Genomic DNA, 23,782 nt, shown 5'->3' on the forward strand with positions numbered 1-23,782 from the left:
TCTGGCTGACCAGCCTTGTTAAGGTATGGGCATAGGGCGAAGGGATACCCTATGCCACTGCAGCTCAGCACAGATGATGAGAAGATGCCTATCAAGCAGCACAGCGGACGAACATGGGCAGAGCTTGAAGCTGCTTCTGCCACCCTCCACTTTATTCTTCATTTCCACCGCGCCGTTGCCGAAGGGCGATCCGCACTCTTTGAGAGAAGACTCGTCCCGTGCGGCTACCACACACGAGACAGGGTGATGGCGGTTTTCGTATGTGTGGCAACCACAAGAGGGACTCAATAAGACTTCTCCAGATCATATCAAACCAATATAGCATTAACATAACTCATTAAGCCTCCTCGTCCCGCTTCTTCCCTACCACACAACAACTACTCCGGAATGCCAGCTTTACTGACAAGAGTGTGCGCTCAGTATGCTCCTTCTCTCGCGGCATATGCTTCACCCTCGACAACCTCAACCTTTCCGTACCCCGTCTTCACCGGCGTGCCGTGCACCAACTCCAAACTCTCCACCTCGACGCCGGCATCTTCCTGACTATACACGCTCACGGCAACGAAGTTGCTACCCCTGTAATCCCAAATACCCTCGGGCACGGGGAAGACATCTTGCGGGCCGATGTTGTGAATGTACTTGCCAAATTGCCAGCCGTTGACGAAGAGCTGGACGCGGTACGCCTCGGCCTGGCCGCCGGCGGCGGTGCCGTTGGCGGTGCCGTTACCGAACACGAAGGAGATGGGTACGTCCCAGCCCTGCGGAACGTCCAGCTCGAGACTCGTCGCGTACCACTTCACGCCAGCGCCCTTGACGCCATCGGCGACTGGGCCTGCGCTGTCCTCCCACTCGTCCGTGGGCGCGCCGGGGAGGTGGTAGCCCTTACGCTCGGCGAACAGGCCGCCCTCGTTGAGCGGGCCGCGCGAGTGGTCGAGGTACTCCTCACCGCCGAGGTTGCCCGTCAGCTTCCACGCGACGTCGCTCTTCTCGTGGCCCTTGAGCTCGAAGTCGAGGATTCCACGCGGAAACTTGGCCTCCTCGGCGCCGACGATCCAGTTCTCGCTGATACCCGTGGTGTCGAGGACGACGGTGATAACGGCGTCCGAGTTGGCCGCGGGCACGGCATCCGCCGGGATGGACAGGGTGAGGTTGCCGTTGGACGCGTAGTCGGCGCCCGCCCACGAGCCGAGGTGCGCCGAGTTGAGGAAGACGCTGAAGCCTGAAGCGAAGCCGCCCTGGGCGGAAATGTAGAGCGATGATTCATCGCCAGTGGCGGTGAAGTGACCGCGGAAAAGGAGGGTGCCGTAGTGGTAGCCGTAGTCGCCGCCATACAGCGAGGTCGGCGTCGTCAGGGGACGCAGCGTGTTAAGCGTGTAGGGCTGGTCAGCAGCTGGCCAGGCGCTGTCGTCGTAGTCGGCGGCGATCTCGGGCAGCGTGTCGAGAGACTTCCAAGAGAGAGTGTTGAGGTCAGGGAGATTGATGGTGGGCGGCGTGTAGGTCAACGCGGCCGAGACTGCGCCGGTCGTGGACGACTGGTCGAATTCGAGCTCCTCAGCGTTGAAGGTCAGCTTGGTCAGGCCACTTGGTGCACCACCAATGACTTCGAGCGTGGCGGTCGCATTGAGGTCACCGACGATGGACAAGGTGGTGCCGTCGACCGAAGCGTTTCGGATGAGATATCCGGCTTGCAGGACGATGTCGTCGTGAGTCCAGTAGTTATAGGCCGAGTTGCGGTCGAGGATGTAGACGTAGAGGCTCTCGCCAACCTTGGCGATCTTACGCGTCGGCGTCACAGACCAGTGGAGGATGGTGGCGCCGTCCTTGGCCGTGATGGTTACGCCCGAGCCTTCGATGAGAGTGGCGTTCTTGCCGCTGGAAAAGGCGAGCTCGTGTGCCTCGTTGGGGCCGCCATAGACGACGAGAACCGTCTTGTCGTCGTACTTTTGCCATGTGAAGATCTCAGCCGTCGAGTAGAGTAGGTTCTCTCCGCCGAGGTCGTAGTCGGTGACGTGGACCTTGGAGTCGCGGCCATTCAGGGTCAAAGTGCCGTTCAGCTGCGGGAGGGTAAGGTCGCCCTTGCTGGTTGGGACGGTAATGGTGTAAGGGGTGGACTCCAACGAGTTGTAGGCAGCATGCCTGACAACGAAGAAGTTGGTGACATTGCCCAGCAGCGGAGTCACAGCGATCTCGGGAGTGCTGGCGTAAGAGCCGTTGGACAGCTCACCAGGCTCGGCAGTCAGGTAGGCGGGGGAGACCTTCAGGAAGTTGCCCTGAAGCTTGAGCTCGCTGTACTTCTCACGGTTGATCTCACGCGTCTCCCTGATGACGGATCCGTAGTCGTAAGAGGTGTAGCCGCCAGGGTGGCCGAGGTTGCCCCAGTTGGTGCCGCCAAAGATCTACAAGGCTTCAATACCGAGACTAGTCAACAGGAAGACGGCAGGACGTACCATGTAAAAGTTCAGAATGGTAGCGCCAAAGCTCTGGAGATTCTTGTAGAAGACACGCTCAAACTCGTGGTTGAGCAAGACGGCACACTGGTCAAAACCAAGACCGCCCCAGGGGTCGAAGGCACCGGCTTGGAACTGGACGTCTTGTGAGCAGAGGCACCAACCAAGAGTGACGTGGGTCATACCTCGATGACTGAGTAAGGAGTGCTGGGGCTCTGCTCCTCATGCAGATCCCTCCAGTTTGTGGGCAGCTTGCCGTCGGGCCAAGTGTATGGGTTGGCGCAGTCAAAGCCAAGCGGGTAGCCATCGTGGCCGTAGATATCGACCTGCGGGGTCCAGTTGGAGCCAGGAGCAAAGTATCCCTGAGGCGAAGCGTCGTTGTTGATGTAGGGGACGACAATGCCAGTGTTGCGGAACTGCTCCTCGACAATGGCCCAGTAGCGCTCGTTGGGGAACTCAACGCCATCGACAGCGCCCGTGTACTCGTTCTCCGGCTGGAAGAGGATGACAGGGCCGCCGTTGGTGATTTGGGCCTTGGCGATGATCTCACCAATGTTCTTGACGTAGCTGGTGGGTCGGTCAGCTTTGCACCGAGAGCTCTGGACAGAGCAACCTACTTGTCGGTAGCATTGATGAAGGCCTCGTCGTCGGTTCTCAGCGTGCCATTGACGCGCTGGAGCCAGCCAGGGAAACCACCACCGGAAACCTCGGCATTGATGTAAGGACCGGGACGCTGGGTCTGTCAGTGCGTGCTGGTCGAGGGCGGCTGCATGGGGACTCACAGCGAGCAGGTAGATGCCGGCCTCCTTGGCGGCGTCGAAGAAAGGCTCCCAGGCGAAGACGCCCTCGGCGCTGAACTCGCCGGGGGTGCCTTCCAGCAGAGCCCAGTCGACGTAGAACGACACGCCGTTGAAGCCCAGGGCCTTGATCTTGTGGAAGACGTCGAGCCAGAGCGAAGGAACGGGAAGTCTGAGGTAGCGTACGTTAACGCCTGTGCTGACATGGCTTGAACAGGTGCATACCGGAACGGGTGGTATTCACCGCTGAGGAAAATGATGCGCTCGCCGTTGACGAAGATGGAGTGCTCGTCCCAAGTGACCTAGTGGCTCGACATCAGCAGGCTTAGTCTACGCAACGGCCAAGAGACGTACGATGTCCTGCAGAGCTTCGCGCTTGTACGGCTTGATCAGGTCATTGGGCTTGCCGGCAGAGATGGCGGCGCCCAGGGCCTGAGACGCCAGGCTCGCCGCCAGTAAACCGGTGGAGAGCTTCATGGTAGCTACGGCGGTTTCCTCTCGCTGCGTCAGAGCGTGAGGCAGCGAAAGTGGAATCTGGGGAGCCTTTTAAATGCCGCCATGGCTCCTCCGCCCACACTGGGACCAAGACGGCTCCCCGGTGGGATGGGGTAGGACGTGCACATCATCACATCACAACACAGCAGTCAGGTCCGGCGCCATCAAGCGAAGAAATAACGAAAGAACCTCGCGAGAAACGGGGCCGAGGCGAAACAATTGGCCAATGGGGAGGGGTGGACGTCGGCGGAGATCAGGTACCCTGGGGGTGCGGCGAGAAATCTTCCGTGTCAATGCGACGCTGTTGCGGGCGAGGATGCGGGGCAGGCAGTTCGACGTTACATGGAAGGCGCGCGGAGGTGGCTTAAGCCGCAGCGCAAGCCAAGCGCGGGCGAGGCAGCCGGAGCTGGAAGCTTGCCAGAGCTTACCCCGGCCGTGCCGATCGCTGCCCGCTCTGGTACGGAGCTACCCTAGTTGAAAAGACCCCCGCAAGCATGGTATTCAACTACCCTGGGTCCATCTCGTGTTCGTCACCATCTCTGCCAGGAATCCACCGCTTCTCCAAACCAGGCCACCGGAGCCGACTTCGCCTCGCCTCTCCCACGTGACCTGCTACAATGTCCGCTGTGCAGCAGCTGCTGCATCTGCTTGCGTCCTGGTTCCTGGGCATCGCGGCGGGGGCCATGCTTCCAAACCCAGGTTTCAAAGCGACGGACCAACCGTTGGCCTCTGGTGCCTGTCAAGCCCTGCCATTTCGTCCCGCGCGAGAACTGTTGCGCTAATTAGCCGATCTCTTTCAAGCCCAGAACGCCTCCGCATATGCCATTCCCCTCCCGAATGCCGTGAAAAAAAGCCCACTTATTTTATCCCGACCAACGCCGCGCCCGTCCCAAGGGAAAATGATATCACACCACGACTTTACGAGGGAATCGGCGTCGCTCCGCCGCCGGGGGTGCCCGGCGTGGCCGCCCCTCCAGGCGTGGCCTCGCCCGCAACCCTCTTTCTCTTCTTCTTCTTCCGGGGAATCAGCGCCGGCACCCGGGTGATGGAGCTCGAAACGGATAGCTGGTTGGTGCACGTGGGGCACGTCTGATCGGCGGGCGGCTCGCAGAAGACTAAAACGTTAGCCCGGCTGCATAGTCGACTGCCATCTCGACGACTTACTGCTCAGGCACACGGAGCAGACGTAGCCGACGTCGACGACCCGTCTGTGGCAGAAGCAGGCTGCCCGGAAATCCACTTCGCCAGCGCTTGGCAACACCAGGTGCTTCCGCGCCGTCTCGTCGGGCAGAAAGGCCATCATGAGGTACTGCAACAGCCCCTCGGGGGCTGAAGGCTGCAGATAGATGCCGCCAGTGGCATCGCACGCCTGCTGCAAGAAGATGGTATCACCGGCCAGCTTCAGGATGTCTATGGGGATGCGCTGGCGCTGGGCAGCGAAGATGGCGTTCATTACGGGTATGTACTGCGAGGCCAAGTCGCCCGACACGCTGAGCACCATGATGCGCGAGGTCAGCGTGGAGCGAGCGGTGGGTGCGTCGGCAGCTGCGGCGAGGTCGGCCGCGTTGCCGTCGCCCACGTGCGGGGCTGACTTGATGTTGGCCTTCGCAATGTAGGCAAGCGCTGTGGTGAGAGCGCCGGCGACCAGAGTCGTGGTGCTGGCTTTCAGGTCGGCCTCGCTGGTCTGCGACATCAGCGCGCGCAGATTGGCCAGCAGCTCCGTCTCGACGTTGCGAAAGGGGCGGTATTTGTTTGCATCATCCATGCTCGGCGTGTCTGCCATGTCCACATCGCCGTCGACCTTTCCATTGCTTCCATTCGTGGCGTTGCGGGCTGCGGCCTTTGGCGGGTGTGGGGTGGGATACAGCCATGTTGCGTGTTGCGTGTGGCTTGCGAGCACGGCAACCTGGTTGGCCGAGTTGATGGCAAGGTGTGCGTTTATGAAGACGAGCAGGTTCGCGATGGCCTTGGACAGCGGCAGGGTCGAAGAAAGGTAGGCCCAGGCATGTGGGTTGGTGTCAATGATGATGGTCAGCAGAGATGGAGGCGGGCCTGCAGATGGATGAGCAATCTGGAACCACGAGGGCAGGCGGGTGCTCGGTACCCTCAAAGCCTTTGTAGCTGCGTTCCGTCGCGTCGACGGCTTCCATGACGCGGGGATGGTGATGCAAGCTTGGACGAGTAAGGGCGGAGCCTCAATCGTGATGGCGGCGGACTTCTGCCGGCCCTTGGCCGCGCTCGCTGAGTGGATGGAAGTCGGCCCGGGGCCGCTGCTTCCCCAGACGTCTCCGTTTGCGGAGGCTTACATCATCACCGCATCTTCTCCTCATTTGCTCTCTATTTTGCCCCTCGTACATGTCCCTCACCATGTGAGTCTGTCGTGGCACCGCTGCATTGCTCGTTGTAGCTTGTAGGGGCCCGCTGCTATTTCATGCGGGCCGAGTCAACTCACCCTACCCCTTCGTCTTTTCGAATTTCCCCCCAGGAAATCGAGCCCTTTCTTTTGTGTGTTCTCTACTCGAAGCCATGTCATTGCAGTCTGCCCACCATGGCGGCTCGTCGACTTGTGTCATCGAACTTCAAGACACAGCCCTTGCCAAGCCACCGGCTGTAAAGCGTCAAGGACCTCAAAGCATCAAGAGCTTGTCGCTGTCCCAAGGTCCTGATGAGGATCCAATCGAGACTTTGCCTTCGCCCACGACCGCCACGGAGAAGCTGCAGAGATGGAACAACCCCCGGGTCAACATGTGGCGTACCTTCTCCGCTTTCTGGAGCTTTTTCATCATGGGAGCCAATGACGCTGCATATGGAGCCCTGCTTCCATATGTAATGCCCGCCTTCCTCGCTGCAGTTTCGCCACTAACTCTTCTACAGCTCGAGCAATACTATGGCCTCTCGTACACGGTCGTGTCTCTCGTCTTTCTGTCGCCGCTGATCGGCTACTGCGCCTCTGCTCTGCTCAACAACACCATTCACCTCAAGTTCGGCCAGCGCGGCATAGCATTTCTCGGCCCCTTTTGCCACATCATTGCCTACGTCGTCATATGCGTGCACCCACCCTATCCTGTTCTGGTCGTCGTCTTCGCGCTCGCTGGCTTCGGCAACGGCCTCGAGGATGCTGGCTGGAACGCATGGATGGGGGCAATGGCCAACGCCAACGAGATTCTCGGCTTCCTGCACGGCCTCTACAGCGTCGGTGCCACTGTCAGCCCTCTCATCGCTACTAGTATGATCACAAAGGCGAGCTTACAGTGGTTCGACTTCTACTATGTCATGGTATGTCCCTCCTCCGCTTCAAGCGCTGCAATAATGGCTCCGCTCCTTGAAACACCGGAATAGCCTCCTATCTCCTGCTCTGTTATCCGTCACTAACCACTCTCTGCAGGTCGGCTGCTCTGTCCTCGAACTCGCCTTCTGCCTGGCGACCTTCTGGCATGCCACGGCCGCCGTCTTCCGCTCGCAAAATCCAAAGACGTCGTCTTCGCACGAAAACCGCATGCGCGAAGCCCTCACCCGCCTGCCCGCGGCCCGCGTGACCTGGCTCTGCGCGCTCTTCCTGCTCGTCTACGTGGGCGTCGAGGTCGCGCTCGGCGGCTGGATCGTGACCTTCATGCTGCGCGTCCGTGGCGGCGCCGCCTTCGCGTCCGGCATGACGGCCACCGGCTTCTGGCTCGGCATGGCCGTCGGCCGCGTCGCCCTCGGCTTCGTCACGCCGCGCATCGGCGAGAAGCTGGCCATCGCCATCTACCTGCCCATCTGCGCCGCCCTCGAGCTTCTGTTCTGGCTCGTGCCGAGCTTCCTCTTGTCCGCCATCGCCGTCGCCTTCCAGGGCTTCTTCCTAGGCCCCATGTTTCCGGGCGCCGTCGTTGCGGCGACCAAGTTGCTCCCGAGGCATTTGCATGTCAGTGCCATTGGATTTGCCGCCGCCATTGGTGGTAGCGGAGCCGCCGTCTTTCCGTTCGCCGTCGGCGCCATTGCGCAGAAGAAAGGCGTGCAGGTGCTGCAGCCCTTTGTGCTTGCATTGATAGTTGGGTGTTGGATATTTTGGATGGGGTTGCCAAGGATGAGTAGGAAGAGGGAGTAGCGTCGTCACATTCAACATGAAAACGCCCTGGACCATCACATACGGCGACCGCCTCCTCGCCTCGTTCGAGAAGGTCTATGAGTCCTGACGTGTAGAGTTGCACGTGTAAAGAAAAACAGTGTCATTAGTTCCATGCTTCAGTGGATAGTTTATATGCGTCATCATAATGAAGCAGTCGACAAATACGAAAAGATGTTGCCTCTTCACTAGAAAGTAACCGAGACCAGTAAGAAAACACTTCACTGCCGTGACGCTTCTCTCTTATCCAGCAAATTCCAGAAAGGGTAACCAACCGCAAGCTCACCATGCTTCCTTGACCAAATCTGCCGCCCTCTCCGCCAGCGCATACACACTACTCTGGCAGTTTCCACTAACGTGATTCGGGAACACGCTCGCATCGACGACCCGCAGGTTCCCCACCCCTTTCACGCGCAGCTTGCTATCCACGGTATCGCCCATGGCGCAGCCGCCCGCAACGTGGTACTCGCCGATGCTCCAGGCGCGCACGGCGGCCGCGGCCGCGGCCGTCTGCTGCAGGTCAACACCGGGCGCGGGGCTGGTGCGCGCCCCCAACAGCGGCGCCAGGGCGGGCGAGTTGGCAATGCGGTCGGCAAGCTTCATGCCTGATGCGAGGACGGCGACATCGGCGGGGTGGCTGAGGTAAGAGGGGTCGATGTTTGGTGGAGCGGTGGGGTCTGTGGTGTCTTCGTGTCAGTGGCTGGGAGAGAGGAGGGGAGATAGGATTTCTTCGACAGGGGGGTGGATGATATTCTTACCGGCACTCGTGATGTGCACAGAGCCTCGAGACACGGGGTACTGTAAGGCGCAACCCCAGACGATTTGAGGCTTCTCTGGGTTCCCGGGCAGCCACATCTTGGACTGGTCCATTATGGACTCGTCAGATAAGTTGGCCTTGGCCGGAATGAGGATGTACTGAACATTAGCCGATCTGTCGTCTTCGAGATGGTTGACAATAAGGTCGAGTTGACGTCGTTGGAAGGCTAACAGGGGTCAGAGATCTTGCAAGTGCCTTGTGGAATCTGAGACGTACGTGACGATGTCTTCTGCGTCTCGCGGATGCTGGCGATCGTCTCGTTGAGTTCCTCCTCGGTCGCCAGTTGCTTGTAGCTACATCCAGCCCGTGTCAGCTCTCGCCATTTCCCCAGAACGCAAGCCTCACCTGACAAATCCCTGTCCACTCGCAGTGGCTGTCAACGGACCAAGTGCATGCTCCATCAAGGCCTTCTGTGCCTCAGCCATTGCATCCGGATGCCACAGGCTGTCCCCCGAGATGATTCCCGGCGCAAGCTCATACCCAACGCCCGCAACGACATGATCTTGGAAGTTCTCGCCCACACTTGGCAGATCGACCTTGACTTCGACGCCTGCCTTTCTGAGCACCTCCGGTTTGCCGATTCCCGACAGCTCCAACACCTGCGGAGACTGGATCGCACCGGCGCACAGCAGAACCTCTCTCCGAGCCCTCACTTCGTGCCTCTCCCCTCCGTGCGTGAATGCCACCCCCACCGCGTTCCTGTTATCCGCGTCGAGGATGATGGAGGATACAGGCGCCTCGCAGAGGACTTTGAGGTTCGGTCGGGAGGCGTTGGCTTCAAAGTAGCCGCGCGCCGCGTAGCTGCGCTTCCCGGCGAGCGGTCCCGTTCGGTATACACTGCCCAGGCCATTGTAGAAGCCGTAGTGGTCACCGCCCCATGCGTCGACGGGCTTTTGGGTGATTCCAGATGCTTGGTCTGCACCGAGGATGAAAGCGTCCTCAATGTCGAGCCGTGTGTCGTTGAACGAGGTGTGGATGGGGCCGGAGGTGCCTGTAGAAGCGTGAGTTTCGGCGCGTTAGTACAGTGAACTGCGGATCTACAAACCGTGATTGACGTCAACAGTGGACATGGCCACGCGGTTGGTTATGCTGTCCGGAATCGGCTCCAGCGTCTGATGCTTGGTGATGTATTGGCGCATGTTCGCGAAGCCCCAACCTGGGTCATCGGCTAGGACCGCCCAGTCGTCGTAGTCGCGCTCCGAGCCGCGAACATACCTGTGGTGCGATATTTCTCAGTCGCAACGCAAACATGTCTTCTTGCCACCAAGGGAACTCACATCATGTAATTGATGCCACTAGACCCTCCGAGCACCTTCCCGCGAGCTATGTTGTGCACCAGACCACCAGTACCCTCCTATTCTCACACAAGTCAGCCAGCCAAAGACAGACAGGGGATAGGAGCAAACTCGCCTGTGGCGTAGTCTTCCAGTTCCAGTCATATTCAGGGTTCCCCAGCATTTGCATGAATAGCCCAGGAGTGTCGACAAGGGGATCGTTGAGTTTATTCTTTCCGGCTTCTAACACGCCAACACTGACATCCGGATTCTCCGTCAGCCGCGCAGCAAGCACGAGGCCTGCCGTGCCGCCGCCGATAATGACGTAGTCGTAATCCTGCTCAAGAAAGGTCGACGCCGAGGTGACAAGAGCGGGGAGGGTATGAGAGGCACCGCCGATGCCGTTGGTACCATTTGTTGCGTCACCCATTGTGATTCTTGGCGGATCGATAGGATTTTGGAGGCCAGAGTGCGGAGGAAAAGACGAGCAAGCTGTTCCTCTGGTTTCAGGGTAAGGTTGTGCCCTGCGCTTTTATGCTGAGGATATACGTGGACTGGCTGCTTATGGCTGCATCTTAGCCCCCCCATCACCTCCCTTTAAGCTTATCAATGTGCATCTTTATTTCCCATTTGGGGAAAATCGCCTAGTGCTGACGGACTCTGGGCAAGCTACCCCGCAGTTGCGTCCTTATGATCATCTTGGGTTCACTTCTGGTCAGCAGCGATAGAAATAGACAGTGGGTTCTGGCCGGAAACAAACATGACATGTAGCCAATACTGCTCAGGGCGCACCCACTCTTTCGCTGATGTCTGCCAGTAAGCCGGATGCGCTGCTCCGGCGGTGCACTGGTCTTAATTGTGACGATTGGCGTTGCATCGCCCGTTGAAGATGCCGAGGCCCTTTGGAAGCCATCTCAAATTCACCGGCCGTTTCTGCCATCAAGAGGTTCATGCTAGAGCAGTCGGCAAACTTCTTGCTAATTTAGTCCTTGGGTCCCGCGCTTACCTACCCGGCGATTTTAGCCGAGCAGTATTAGAGACGACACCTGGACTCTGTTAGATTCGGATATGACCATGTTTACCGGACAACAAACTGACCAGGCGGATCTGAAAAGATCAGCGAATGTGACTCGCAGAAGTAGGCGTGGTGATGAGTGACAGACAAATGAATCGAAGTATCCAAAAAGAAAGTCATGTTTCCGCTAAAAAGATGTGTAATGGGTCCGCTCTTGTATGAAACCCATCCCACCATATATCTATATCTCTTTTGATCCACCTCTTCCTCATGCCCCCCTCCCCACCTCAACCGGCGCTGCCTCGTTCCTCCTCTGCAACACTGCCACGCCCTCCACGTGCCCCGTCTGCGGGAAGAAGTCGAAGCCCACCAAGCTTTCGATCTCATACACGCCTTTACCGGGTCCAAAACCGCCATCCACGCCTTCCATACCATTGACAAGAATGCCTACGTCTCTCGCCTGGGTGTGCACGTTGCAACTCACGTAGACGACGCGGGCAGGGCTGTATCTCAGCAGCTGACGGAGGAACAGATCGTCGCAGCCCTTACGCGGAGGATCGATGACAACGACAGTCTCGTCGGCAGGGGTCTCGATGGATGCGAATAGGTTGGCGGCGTCGGCGGCGATGAAGGCGGCATGGTCCTCGGCGAGGTTGTTGAGACGCGCGTTCGTCGACGCAAACTCAATCGACGACGACGAGATGTCGATGCCGAGCGACTTCTTGAACATTTGCGAGAGAGTAATGGTGAAGAGCCCGGAGCCCGAGTAAGCGTCGATGAGGTGCTTAATCTTGCGGTCGGGGTCCGCAGGGTCGGTTCCCCGGGGAAGGATACGGTCGCGGATGTACTGGGTGAATTTGGGGAGGATGGAGTTGTTGTTCTGGAAGAAGGCGCCGGCCGGGTTCTCGAACTTGAAGTCGTCGATATACTCTGTCGTGCGGCCCTTCTGGTCCGTGACACAGGTTTTCTCGTGGAAATGTGCGCCGCGGTCCTCCAGGATGGCATCGTCGCGCGGCTGTGGCGCCGGGTCTTTGGGAAGGCGTTTGGTGCTCTCGCGGAGGAGGATTGTGGCGCCTTTGCTGTACTTGTCCAACTCGACCGCCACACGCTTTCTCTCGCTCTGCATTCCCATGCGGACAGCATCGGTACCAATGGGGCAGTCCTCAATGTCAAGAGTCTGGCGGGTCCCTTTCTTCATGAAACCAATAGGCGGAACTTGCTCAAACTTTCTCCGGATGCCATGGCGACCATCACTCCTCTTCTTACCCGGCGGGCCATCAAAGTGCGGAGTTAGCTTGGTGCGGTAGCCAAACTGCAGGGGGGAGCCAATCGTGTCGGCAACCGCTGGCACCAGCTCTGGTGCCAAGTCGGAGAAGTTCTTGTAGGCTTTTTCGACAATAGTCTTCTTATGTGCCAGCTGCGCCTCGTATGGCAGCATTTGGAATTGGCAGCCGGAGCAAGAAGAAAAGTACTTGCAGTTTACAAGCGAGTCATTTCTTAGAGATCCTGGGCTGAGGACCTGGATGAAGTCTGTCAAGGTGTAGCGCTCCTTTGTGAAGTGCTTCACGACCTTGGCCTTGACCTTATCGCCGGGAGTGGTAAAAGGAACGACGAACACTTGGTTCGAGTTCGGAGCCAGCGCAAGCCCGTCACCAGTCGAAGAGATTTCCTGCACCGTGAGTTCAACCTCGGTGAAAGGATCCGGGAGTGAGGCAGGGCTTGATTCTCCATTCGCCTCAGCGTTGGGTTCGGACGGGGTGTCGATGATTGAATGTTTTCTCAGCAGCGCCTCGACGTCTTTCAGCAGAACCTCCTCATGGGTGCCCTCGGTCTTCAGCACCGACTGCTTCTGGTCCTTCTCTTTCTTTTGCTTCTTGAAACGGTAGTTGCGGGCACCCTCAAAAGCCCTTTTGCGGCCGTTGCTCTCGACGGGGGCGACGTTGTTGGCCGGAGAAGCCATGGTGTACTGGCGGCGGCGTGGAAAAGCGCAGCTGGCTCTTACCAAAGTCTGCAGGGCAGTGCGTCCGGTGAAGGCGTTCATCCACGTGCTGGCGCTCGGGGACTGTCACGGAAAAAAAGTGCAGACGAGGTTCAGTCAGAGGAAAACGACGGGCTGCGATTGGATGTGCTGACGCGGGCGGATTTGCGGCCCCAAAAAAGCTTAATTTTTCGACCACCGAAAAAGAAGCGCTGATGCGCGTGAGCTCTTTCGCCGAGAAGTAGCGCACCTACACCACCGCTCCCGGTCGTCAACACCATCGTCTACCGTGCGCCCCCCGCCCCCAACGGCCCCCGGCCCGCCTCAATTGCCTCCGATTCGGGCATTGACCACCTGCTCCCGCCATGAGCACCGCCGTCCGCCCTGCAAGATGTCTCTTCGCACGAGCATCCGCCGTCGCCAGGTCCGCAACAACGCCCACCGCCGCCGCCTCCGCAGATAGCACCACCTTCCTCCGCCGCCAGTTCCACGCGTCGCCTGCGCACAGCAAACGGCGAAAGCCGCACTACCCTTCCATCAAAGTCGAAGACATGAAGCGCCTGCAGGAGGTCGCGGGGTCCGAATTCCCGACGTTTAGCGAGAAGGACAAGGAAGTGCTGGCGGCCAAGTACACGCCTGAGCAGCTGGCCGCCATTGAGGCAGGCGAGCAGGCACTGGATCCGCGCGATCTGCTGGTGCAGGGCTGGAAGAGTCCCAACAACAACCGCGATTGGGACCCGATGGCGCTCAAGTACCAGATCGACGACCTGCGCCGACTGCAGCCCGTGCTGGACAAGCCGCAGAAGGCCGAGCTCGACCCCTACGCCGATTACAGCATCCGTCCGCGTACTGAAGACGAGATGTCCGAGCTGCTGGCCATGTTCTACGTCCAGGAGGCCGAGCGCGTCGAGGCGCTTGGCATTCAGCCCGGCACCCGCGCCGAGAAGGAGGAAGAGGAGAAGAGTCGCGTGCGGTATCTGCAGTTTCTGGACAATCCGCGTACCTTCATGCACGCCAACAGCGAGGAGGGCTACCGTGCGCTCGAGGACGACAGCTACACCGTGCTGGCGCCCGAGCTGCCCAAGATCGATGAGCTGGCGCCGAGGGCGGGTTCTGGCGGCGGTAGCGGCGAAGGCGATGAGGAGGCAAACATGGCCCGCCTGACAAAGCAGACAGGCATGAGCAAGGGCGAGATTCGCCGTTTGCGCCTCAAGACTCTTGTCGTCCGCCGTGTCGTCAACCAGACCCGCCTCGGCAAGGTATCGTCCATGTACTACTTGACCATCGCCGGCGACGGTAATGGAATGCTCGGCATTGGCGAGGGAAAGAGCACCGAACCCGAAGATGGCCGCCGCCAATCCGTCATGAACGCTATCCGCAACATGAAGCCCGTCGTGCGCTACGAGGGCCGCACCATCTACGGCGAAGTTGAGGGCAAGGTCGGCGCCGTCGAGCTGAAGCTCAGTGCTAGGCCGCCAGGTAGGAACCAGCCCCTCCTCTCTCGTTTTCCAAATTCAGTGCTGACTTTCTTGTGATTTGCCAGGCTTCGGTCTCCGTTGCCAGCACCTGATCTTCGAAATGGCCCGCGCGGCCGGCATCCACGACTTGGCCGCCCGCGTCACCCGCTCCCGCAACAAGATGAACACGATCAAGGCTACTTGGGAAGCCTTGCTCGGCCAGAAGCTGCCCGAGGACATCGCTCGCGCTCGTGGCAGGAAGTTGGTCGATGTGCGGAAGGTGTACTACGGCGGAAACGTCCATTGATATAGTTCATGTGTCTGTCCTTTTCTTCCGGACTAGAAATGGCTCAGAAAAACCAGGGAGCGGGCAGCTCGGGCGAGAGCGAATGGGCGGAGCGGACGATTAGTATGGGCAAGGAATTATGGCGGCTGTGCATCTTCGCAACCACTGATTTCTTGGTGGAGTACAGCCATTGGATGTATGAACGGCTAGGGCAAAATGGGAAGATATCATCTGCACCTCGGTCGCAACTACGGCCGGGAAAGAGGAGGGTTGAATATGTTGATATGTATTTTCTGTACCACTACAGGAGCGGATGCCTTTCATCCCGTGACGAGTATCCACAAGGATATGTGCGAGACTCGTCAAGATAGAATTGCAAGATTTTGGCAAACGACTCAATGCTCAGAGCCAAGGCCGAAAGTTAACTTACCGTAACTGTAACTCGTTACACATGTGCATACCTTGACTTTGTGCATCATTGCTACTCCCTATAAGCAGCGCCCCAGCTGTACCGAAGACATAAATGGCAGTGAAACTATTGGACCATGCTACTGTGGGGCGGGGTTTCGTGTAGCTGGGCGTTCTCCCTGGATACCTCGCATCTTATGCACATGCTCTGTTGCCTGTTTAATGGTTAGAGGTAGTTTGAGCAGCTATATGATTTCGAGGATGATCATAGGGCTTTATGGCTGGTTTAATATGATGGTCAATGTTTGATTTATGTCCAAAAAAAAATCACGAAAGGCATAGGCTTTGGCACGCTTAACAAAAGTAGAAGTCAGTGGAAGTGTCCAAAAGGGATGGTCGGGCGGATGCTATCGGAGCAGTCAGAACCAGCCACCGACACAGGAATCAGAAAGCGGATCGCACTATGACCAGATGGGCGTATGGTATAGAAGAGTTGCAATAGGTGTGCAATTGGTCACTAGAATAAAGGAAGTGAGCAAACTCCTTTCGCTATGTAAGGTCTACTGAGGTCATAAGCCAACCACTGTGCAGCCAGGTTGTGGTATCGTGATTTGTGGAAAAGCAAACGTATCTAGGGACCACCTCTCAAGAGAGAAACGCCAGTCAAAAAAGACCCGTAAGAGATGCCAGTCAGCAAGGGCCGTAACTACCGCTTGCGCTTATAACGCAGACAGCGACCACCTTGAGCTGTGATGCCGGGCCCCACACTACGAGACATGGTACACGTCGGCCTATCTTCATCGGAGTGCATGGATGCCAACGCCTGGTGCCTATGTCAGTCCCTGAGATCATATATGCAAACTCACGAGCGGCCCTGACTTACAAAGGAGTCGGTATTGTGAGCAAAGTAGAAGTAAACACCGTCGCGGGTCTTCTTGACGCTCATCGCTCCGATGGCACCGGCGGAGTGACTATTTTTGACGCTTGGGTGGCCTAGAATATCCAAGGTCAAACGACAGAATTCCAAGGGGAAAAGTGCTCTTACCCATAAACTCCTTCTCAACCATGCCTTTAACAGCATCTTCCTCGGATACGGGCTGCAGTTTGTTCTCCTTGTTTTTCTTCAAGCTGTGATAGAGTCTCTCAGCCCCGACAGTTGCGGCCATTGTGGTAGCCATGTGCTCGCCGGTACCGCTGGTAACAGTGGCCACTGAGACTTTGTCCCTATCGTCGGGATCGCACGGTACCACAGCTGCCCCGACGCCAACGAGGGCCGCTGGACCGACCCGTCCTTGGTATTTCATGCCAATACCACCAGAAGAGGCTCCGCACGCAATATTGCCATAACAGTCAACCGCAATGGCACCAACAGTATCGGTTATAAGATCGAGACGAGGCTCTTGGTGGGAGGTCTGATCTTGCCTCTGCTGAGCTGAATTATCCTGGCTGGAGACTCGCCGAGGTTCTGGTGGAGGCGGCAAAGGAGCATGATCAACGACGTGGCGAAGTTCAGTGGAGGTACGCTGAAGAGTACGTCTGCTCTCTTTGACGGGCGTCTCTGGAAGAGGTTGCTCGAATGCTTCCTGAGGAGGAGGGGTCGGAGTAAGAGACGGAAGCTGAAGTGTTGCACAAGATGAATCCGACTCTTCCCCCGATCCATCGTTCCACGCTCGAGACCGTCGCTCGCGGAATTCTCCTGCATGGTAGATCTGGTTGCCTGCTTGTTCGGAGGCATCGCTCATACTGATATCAGGCGTGGAACTCCTATCAACCTGATCGTTACCTGAAAGAGACGCCATCGTGGGTACAGTTTGAGTGCTATTGATCAAGGGATTTTGTGTTGCCTCTCTGAATGCGCCTTGTTCAGGGCCGCTTTCATTGAGAGCGGCCGAGGTCGGTTCTGATGCGGAGATGCAGCTCCCAGAAGATCCTGATGTCGTGTTCGAGCTTGGCGAAGAGGAAGTGGATTTAGTAGATGTGGTACTCTTAGCCGAAGCAGGCATGCCACGAAGCATGGCTTGAGTGTGCTGTGAACGCAGCCGCTTGCGCTCTCTTTCCTCTTCAAGCGGATCCAACATCTCAGGGACGTATTCAGGCTGAGTTATAGGCGGACCCACGATGCGAGACGTCTTCCGTTCCGCATGCGCCAAATCAGACCTCCATTTGACCCAACGTTCTCGGGCAGCTGGGGAGACCATTGCATCATAAGGAAGAACTGGCATGCCTTGGCTAAATGCGAAGTCGGTTGCACCTTGAGCAACGAGAAGATTCGGAGGAACGCGCTTCAGGAGCAATGGCTTGGTTGTGCGGTCAAGTATCATACGCGCCAGAGATATGGGATTCTTGATTTCTGTCGTAACGTTAGAATGTTGTCACGGGGAGAGCGACTCTGAACTCACGAGCAACCGCGCCGACGGCACCACTGCGTCCGAGATGATCCACGACTATAGCGTCGCACTCAACTATGCCGTCCATAGAGAGGTTGCTCCCATAGCCGGCGTTCGTGATTTCGCGGTCCTCGAGTATTTTGATCGCAATCTCTACCGCATCTATAGCGGTGCCTCCATTGCGAAGGATTGCCATGGCAGCCTTCGCAGCACTATGGTTTTTGGCTTAGTAAAGGATGGCTCAGAAACTGGTAGCAGAATGCCCTTTGGGAGTATTTGACTCACTCATTGCAGGCTTGCAGGTGCAGACCTTCGTTCTGTATGCTATGGTAGCCTGCTCCAGCATGCACAAAGATTGCGCATATGTCACCGCCTCTACGGCCTCTTCCCCCATAGTATGACATGGCTCCGTCAGAAGCTGGTCTCAATTGCTCCACGGAAGGTGTAGCAGGCTTGATCTCTTTCCAGAACAAGAGGCGGCGTCCAAAGCGGAGCAGCCTCAAGTCACGTTCCGATGGCCGGTTCAGCTTGTCAACCTCTTTCAGCCGGTACTTCAGCTGGTCCGAAGAGCCATGCAAGAGAGGAGGTTGTCTTCGCTGTTGTGGCAATGCAGCCACGAATGGAGGACTGGGCGTTTAGCAGGGCGATGGCACGTGCGGTGAGTCTTGCGTCTTGCGGCGAGCGGCGACCGTGTTGCGTGAGGCGACACGTGGGCAGCGCAGTGGCGCGGCGGCACCGGAGCGATTATGTCTCGCGGGCTTGTTGGTAGTTATAAGGATGGAAGACGAGGATGACCCAGAAAAAGAATGGCGACCTCGATTGGGTTGTCACGCTCTTCCGCACGCGGGTCACGTCGGTAAAAGAACGAGCGCAGAGGGCTTGTGGCGGGTAGGGAGAAGAAGAGCGAAGGGGTGACGTTGAGGAAATGGAGCAGAGTCAGCGGGCGAGAGTAGAGGATGCGGTTGCGGGTGGCACACGAGGTTGACGCCTTCCATAGTGAAGCCGGCAAGAGCGCGTGGATACTAGAGCCCACATGCCCTAACCGTCTTCATGGCTCCATCAGAGCCGTGACTGCCAGAAACTGCGCTACGGCTATCTGCTGTTAAACAGACTGCACGCGTCGACAGTACATGCAGCCTACCGTGATCTCCGCCCCTTGAGCTTGGAGATGAACGCACGAGGCACCCTTCTGAGCGGGGGAACCGTAATTCCAAGCGTCGGCAGAGCTGCGAGAGCAGCGACTGCGGAGCGAACGTATGCTCCGCCTTAAAGAGAGCAGATGAGGATGCAGCGGTGCGGACGCGACATCGTCTGGCGCGCAGCGCTGGAGAGGGCGGGAGCTTGGCGCGGGCGGAGCGATGATGCAGCCCCAGCGGGGCGCGGAGAGCCCCCATTGGGTTTCGAGCGTCCGCCCTCCTCCAACGACCTACATCACCCCCGAGCCCTACCAGGCAGCCCTCCACCACATCCAGCGCCGGGACATCTTCCCCTGCCTGCAACTTCTCCCTGCTTCGCCTCCCAATCCGAGCTGTAGCCAGCAGCCCCGCTCTTCACCATGGCTACCCAAACTCCCGCCGTTGTCATGGACAAGTGAGCTAGCTCCCCGACACCGCCGAGATCCCCTCCGCTGGCCTGAGACCCCCGCAACTGACAATTGAACCACCCACAGCGGTACGGGTTACTCGAAGCTAGGTACGCGATCAATCTTCGCCGCCCATCACCCATCTCCTTGCTGACTCTACGCGCCTAGGTTTCGCTGGCAACGACTCCCCCTCGTTCGTCTTCCCCACTGCCATCGCAACCAAGTCCGCCGCAGGAGGTGCTGGTGGCTCTGGATCCGGCCGCCCGGCTGTTGCGAACAAACCCTCGTTCCTTACCGGTGGCGCCGGCCCTGGCGGACACCTGTCGGCGAAGCGCGGCACCGAGGACCTGGACTTCTTCATCGGAGATGAGGCCCTGGCCGCCTCTGCTGGCCCCGGTACGCTACAACAAAACGGCTATTCGCTGAGCAACGGAGCGCTTTGGTTAACCTGAGCAGGCTATGGCATCCACTACCCCATCCGCCACGGTCAGATTGAGAACTGGGTAGGTGCCAACACGCGCTTCTGGCTAGCTATGCGGATGCTAACTGTTGCCCAGGACCACATGGAGCGTTTCTGGTCCAATTCGATATTCAAGTACCTTCGCGTCGAGCCTGAGGATCACTACTTCCTCCTGACCGAGCCTCCGTTGAACCCTCCGGAGAACCGCGAGATGACGGCCGAGATCATGTTCGAGTCGTTCAACTGCGCCGGTTTGTACATTGCCGTGCAGGCAGTCCTTGCGCTGGCTGCCTCCTGGACTTCGTCCAAGGTTACGGACCGCTCGCTCACGGGTACGGTCATCGACTCCGGTGAGGGTGTCACCCACGTTATCCCCGTCGCGGAAGGATACGTCATTGGATCCAGCATCAAGAGTGTTCCCATCGCTGGAAGAGATATTACATACTTCGTCCAGCAGCTGCTGCGTGACAGAGGCGAGCCTGACAGCAGCCTGAAGACGGCGGAAAGGATCAAGGAGGAGTTCTGCTACGTCTCCCCCGATATTGTCAAGGAGTTCTCTAGGTACGACAGGGAACCCGATCGGTTTGGCAAGCACGAGGTCAAGTACCCCAACGGCAAGAGCGTGACGGTCGATGTCGGCTACGAGCGCTTCCTCGCCCCCGAGATCTTCTTCAACCCCGAGATCTACTCCAGCGACTTCCTGACGCCGTTGCCCAACATTGTCGACACCGTCATCCAGACCAGCCCCATCGATGTCAGGCGTGGTCTCTACAAGAACATTGTCCTGTCTGGAGGCTCTACGCTGTACAAAGACTTTGGTCGTCGTCTGCAGCGTGACATCAGGCACTTGGTTGACGCACGTATTAAGGCGTCAGAGGCGCGCAGCGGTGGTGCCAAGAGTGGTGGCCTGGACGTCCAGGTCATCACGCACAAGAGGCAGCGTCATGGTCCCTGGTTCGGCGGTAGTCTGTTGGGTCAGACGCCCGAGTTCAGGAGCTACTGCCACACGAAGGCCGAGTACGATGAGATTGGTCCCAGCATTGTCCGCCGCTTCGCTCTGCTCGGTGGCCCCGGCAGCACGTAAAGGAGCCGGTGGAACTGTTTGGATGCCTTTGCAGCGGAATAGAATGCAAAGGCGATGTGGATGTCGATACACCAAGAACCGTTCAGGACGGAAAAATGGGTGCATTTCAAATGTGCGTGGAGTTGGAAGAAGCGGCCTAGGAAGATAGCAAATCATAATCAAGCTGATTAACGACCGAGGTGGGAGGAATGCTGTATGTGCACGATGTAGCACAGGCCGTAAATAAAGTTGCCGGTCGATGTGAATGCAACCCAAGCCTACAAGCGGAGGGTCCATGGATACCCACTTCGAAGCACCGGCAGAAAGGTGCGTGCGAGGGAAGGAACCACAAACGGTGGGGAGCATGACTGGGTATGACGGGGAACATGATTAACGACGTCCTCTCTGGCTCAATTTCCCCCCCGCGCCAATCAGTGCGGGCGCGTCGCGACATCCTGAGACTGCGCGACCAGCACCAAATCGAATGCGACGGGGATTTGCTGCGTTGGAATGAATACAAGAGTGAGCACTGCGCATCAAAGCCCCTGATAGCCGGGCAAAGAGGCACACCGACGGTTCTCAGCTTGACGAGGCACGGCGGCGCGCAATTGGCTGGTGGGGCGGCGTCGGAGAGCCTCCGGCGGAGATCAAAGCTCCTCCCTCGTCACCTCTTGACTTCAAGCTACCTAGTCTTAGGGCCCGGCGAGGCTTGACACCCTTGAACATGGTCAGACCGCTGGATCTCTGTATGTCGATGGGCCCTGCATCTTCTTCCACTTCCTCTGCGGCTCTAAGCCCGCGAGTCGCTCTCGAGCGATTGTCCGGTCCAGCCTACTGACGCGCTCACCAGCAAGCGACGCGCCCGTTGCCCCGGGCCATCCAGCTCCAGCGCCCTCAACCACCAGCCCTACCGCCGGCCGCGCTCCCAAGCGCCCTGCTCAAGCCATAGGTACGCCCGTGAAGCGCCTGAAGTCGCAGCCTCTCGGCCCGCAAGCCCTCAATGGCCCGCACCCCGCACAGCCTGCTCAAGCCGGCAGCCTGCCATTGCAGCAGCCCGTCTCCACCGACCAGAGCAATGCCTTCGCCGTGAACTACACCCCAACGGCCACCACGGGCCCCGAGAGCTTCGTGGCGCCTTTTGGCGCTGGCTGGAACCAGATGTCGGGCAGCTACTACGACAACGGCTTCGCCGTGCCCTTGGCCCAACAGCCCTTTGCGCCCTCCTACGACGCGCAGTTTGTCACACAACAGTCGCCCATTTACAGCGAGCCATACTCGCCAGCGTCAGAAGTGAATCCAGAGCTGGTGAAAACCTTGCCCGCGCTGGACAACCTGTCGGGCCGAGTCCTGGCCACCCTCGGCCAGCATTCCTTTCAGGACACGCTGAACGTCATCAACAAGATTGACACGCCGGCCGGCCAGGAGTATGCTTCACTCAAAGAGCTTTTCGAGCAAAGCTTCAAACAATACAGCCAAGGCAACTCGTTCATAGATGCGAAAGCCCTGCATCTTGATGGCCAACAGCACCTTCCCACCGTGCGCAAGGCCAACTTGGCAGCCTTTGTCAGCAGTATATTCGGCGGACAGGAGGTCAGCCTCAACGAGCTGAATGAACACTTCCTGGACATCTTCATTCCCCTTGGTGGCAGGTTTTTGAATTGGCACGGTGGTTTGTACGTGGAGCTCAAGACGCAGGCTTACATCAAAGAGTTGATGAAAGGTGAGAAACGCGATGAGGTCATGGGCCGATTGTTTCCGGAGAATCTCGCCGAGAAGATGCTCGCGCGGCACCCTGACATCAAGCAGCTCTTGCCCCCGGAGTTGGAGTTCGTGAAGTTTGCTCTTCAGCGACGACAGTCGCTCCTCGCCGAGGGCGACACGGTCGAGGCCCGAGTCCTACTTCCGAGGAAGCACGCATGGAACGATCTCCTCAAGGAGGTTAACAGCTGCATTCAGAAGTATATGGACGGTGCCTCCGCCACCAGTCGCCAGAGTTCTCACTCGTCAATGTACAGCAATGCCGGTCCTCAGGGTATAAGTCCCGGTGGCTATTACTCTCAGCAGATGCAGGATGCGGTCGGCGGTAACTATGATGAGACAATCACCAGAGCGGCGCTGATGGCCCATGCCGCGCTCCACGGGCAACAATCTACCAGTAGTTCAGATGCGCAGCCGAATGTATCTTTCTACCAAGCATACCCTCAAGTCGCCCAGCAACACCAGCCATCATATCCCACAAGCAAGGCACCGAACCCGCCGAGTCCGATCGCAGTTCAAAGCGCGCCGACGCAGGTCCTGTATGATCGGGCGCGTTCGGCGTCGACTGTCCGCGCACCGCCCAACTCGCGGAAGCCAGGAGCGGCGAATCAGCGGCGGCCTTGGAGTATTGAGGAAGAGCGCGCGCTCATGGATGGTCTTGACCGCGTCAAAGGTCCTCACTGGAGCCAGATCCTCGCTCTCTACGGCCCTGGAGGAACTATATCGGAGATCCTCAAAGATCGCAACCAGGTGCAGCTGAAAGACAAGGCACGGAATTTGAAGCTCTTCTTTTTGAAGAGCGGAGTCGAAGTGCCTGTGTATTTGCAGGGCGTTACGGGTGACTTGAAGACAAGGGCTCCTGCCCAAGCAGCGAAGCAAGAAGCTCAGGCGAAGCAGCGAAGGGAGGAGCAAGAGAACAAAATGAGAGAACAGCGTGCGCAGATGGATGCAGCGACTGTATTGGCAGCTGGCAGATGGCCTGGTGCCGGAGATGGGTTCTCCCAGATGGGCTACCCTGGCCCACAAAGTCATCCGGCGATCGACCCTTCGCTCCGGACAACTGACGGACCCAGTAACGTTTAGGAGCCGAGGGGGTGGTGAAGACGGCATTGGGTTTCAGTGTCAGCGAGTGCAATGGTTTCCTTACTTTTCCCTTGTGTAGAGCGGCTCCGAAATGAGGATGATGGCATTGTCGCGGTGGGCTTTAATGGTACGTACGTTCATTTGACGATTGGAGGGAAAGTCTACGGATTTCCATTTTCACTGGTAGGGTAGGGGCACGAACTAAGACAATGATCCGGTCGGGCAGCTTGCAAGACAACGACAGTATGATACCCGAAATATGAATAGATTAGGTAGCGATCTCGTACTGTAGTAATGGCTAGCTGCGCACTGGGGAAGGGAGGAAGATGCCAAAGCTCTCTGAGCTTGGCATCCATTAGTTTGCGGATGGATT

General features: G+C 58.1%; 9 protein-coding genes across 9 annotated transcripts; 4 read left to right on the forward strand and 5 right to left on the reverse strand.

Moving 5' to 3' along the window:
• Window positions 1–416: 416 nt before the first annotated feature.
• Window positions 417–3,721, reverse strand: LTHEOB_12771 (Glycoside hydrolase family 35; the record flags this gene model as incomplete). Its single annotated transcript, XM_035509675.1, has 7 exons — window positions 417–2,396; window positions 2,448–2,582; window positions 2,633–3,014; window positions 3,065–3,180; window positions 3,230–3,416; window positions 3,470–3,546; window positions 3,599–3,721. The coding sequence occupies 7 exons, from the start codon at window positions 3,719–3,721 to the stop codon at window positions 417–419; spliced, it is 3,000 nt and encodes a 999-aa protein (XP_035363840.1).
• Window positions 3,722–4,657: 936 nt separating this feature from the next.
• Window positions 4,658–5,889, reverse strand: LTHEOB_12772 (Transcription factor TFIIH subunit protein; the record flags this gene model as incomplete). The annotated part of the gene is made up of 3 exons (XM_035509676.1): window positions 4,658–4,854; window positions 4,904–5,791; window positions 5,844–5,889. 3 exons carry the CDS (start codon window positions 5,887–5,889, stop codon window positions 4,658–4,660), a joined length of 1,131 nt encoding a protein of 376 aa, XP_035363841.1.
• Window positions 5,890–6,265: 376 nt separating this feature from the next.
• LTHEOB_12773 (MFS protein transporter) lies at window positions 6,266–7,823 on the forward strand (the record flags this gene model as incomplete). The annotated part of the gene is made up of 3 exons (XM_035509677.1): window positions 6,266–6,565; window positions 6,614–7,015; window positions 7,125–7,823. The coding sequence occupies 3 exons, from the start codon at window positions 6,266–6,268 to the stop codon at window positions 7,821–7,823; spliced, it is 1,401 nt and encodes a 466-aa protein (XP_035363842.1).
• A 300-nt stretch (window positions 7,824–8,123) lies between these two features.
• Window positions 8,124–10,362, reverse strand: LTHEOB_12774 (Aryl-alcohol dehydrogenase; the record flags this gene model as incomplete). Its single annotated transcript, XM_035509678.1, has 7 exons — window positions 8,124–8,518; window positions 8,600–8,824; window positions 8,875–8,951; window positions 9,004–9,649; window positions 9,704–9,873; window positions 9,936–10,012; window positions 10,195–10,362. The coding sequence occupies 7 exons, from the start codon at window positions 10,360–10,362 to the stop codon at window positions 8,124–8,126; spliced, it is 1,758 nt and encodes a 585-aa protein (XP_035363843.1).
• Window positions 10,363–11,215: 853 nt separating this feature from the next.
• On the reverse strand, window positions 11,216–12,907 carry LTHEOB_12775 (tRNA (Uracil-5)-methyltransferase; the record flags this gene model as incomplete). The annotated part of the gene is made up of 1 exon (XM_035509679.1): window positions 11,216–12,907. The coding sequence occupies one exon, from the start codon at window positions 12,905–12,907 to the stop codon at window positions 11,216–11,218; it is 1,692 nt and encodes a 563-aa protein (XP_035363844.1).
• Window positions 12,908–13,290: 383 nt separating this feature from the next.
• Window positions 13,291–14,689, forward strand: LTHEOB_12776 (37s ribosomal protein; the record flags this gene model as incomplete). Its single annotated transcript, XM_035509680.1, has 2 exons — window positions 13,291–14,404; window positions 14,469–14,689. 2 exons carry the CDS (start codon window positions 13,291–13,293, stop codon window positions 14,687–14,689), a joined length of 1,335 nt encoding a protein of 444 aa, XP_035363845.1.
• Window positions 14,690–15,782: 1,093 nt separating this feature from the next.
• LTHEOB_12777 (Peptidase T2 asparaginase 2) lies at window positions 15,783–17,659 on the reverse strand (the record flags this gene model as incomplete). Its single annotated transcript, XM_035509681.1, has 4 exons — window positions 15,783–15,899; window positions 15,960–16,069; window positions 16,122–17,426; window positions 17,476–17,659. The coding sequence occupies 4 exons, from the start codon at window positions 17,657–17,659 to the stop codon at window positions 15,783–15,785; spliced, it is 1,716 nt and encodes a 571-aa protein (XP_035363846.1).
• Window positions 17,660–19,018: 1,359 nt separating this feature from the next.
• On the forward strand, window positions 19,019–20,589 carry LTHEOB_12778 (Arp2 3 complex subunit protein; the record flags this gene model as incomplete). The annotated part of the gene is made up of 5 exons (XM_035509682.1): window positions 19,019–19,053; window positions 19,133–19,155; window positions 19,214–19,441; window positions 19,502–19,548; window positions 19,603–20,589. The coding sequence occupies 5 exons, from the start codon at window positions 19,019–19,021 to the stop codon at window positions 20,587–20,589; spliced, it is 1,320 nt and encodes a 439-aa protein (XP_035363847.1).
• Window positions 20,590–21,292: 703 nt separating this feature from the next.
• LTHEOB_12779 (Homeodomain-like protein) lies at window positions 21,293–23,409 on the forward strand (the record flags this gene model as incomplete). Its single annotated transcript, XM_035509683.1, has 2 exons — window positions 21,293–21,314; window positions 21,419–23,409. The coding sequence occupies 2 exons, from the start codon at window positions 21,293–21,295 to the stop codon at window positions 23,407–23,409; spliced, it is 2,013 nt and encodes a 670-aa protein (XP_035363848.1).
• Window positions 23,410–23,782: the final 373 nt, after the last annotated feature.

This window comes from Lasiodiplodia theobromae (genome assembly GCF_012971845.1).
Source record: "Lasiodiplodia theobromae strain AM2As chromosome Unknown scaffold_75, whole genome shotgun sequence".
NCBI classification, from domain to species: domain Eukaryota; kingdom Fungi; phylum Ascomycota; class Dothideomycetes; order Botryosphaeriales; family Botryosphaeriaceae; genus Lasiodiplodia; species Lasiodiplodia theobromae.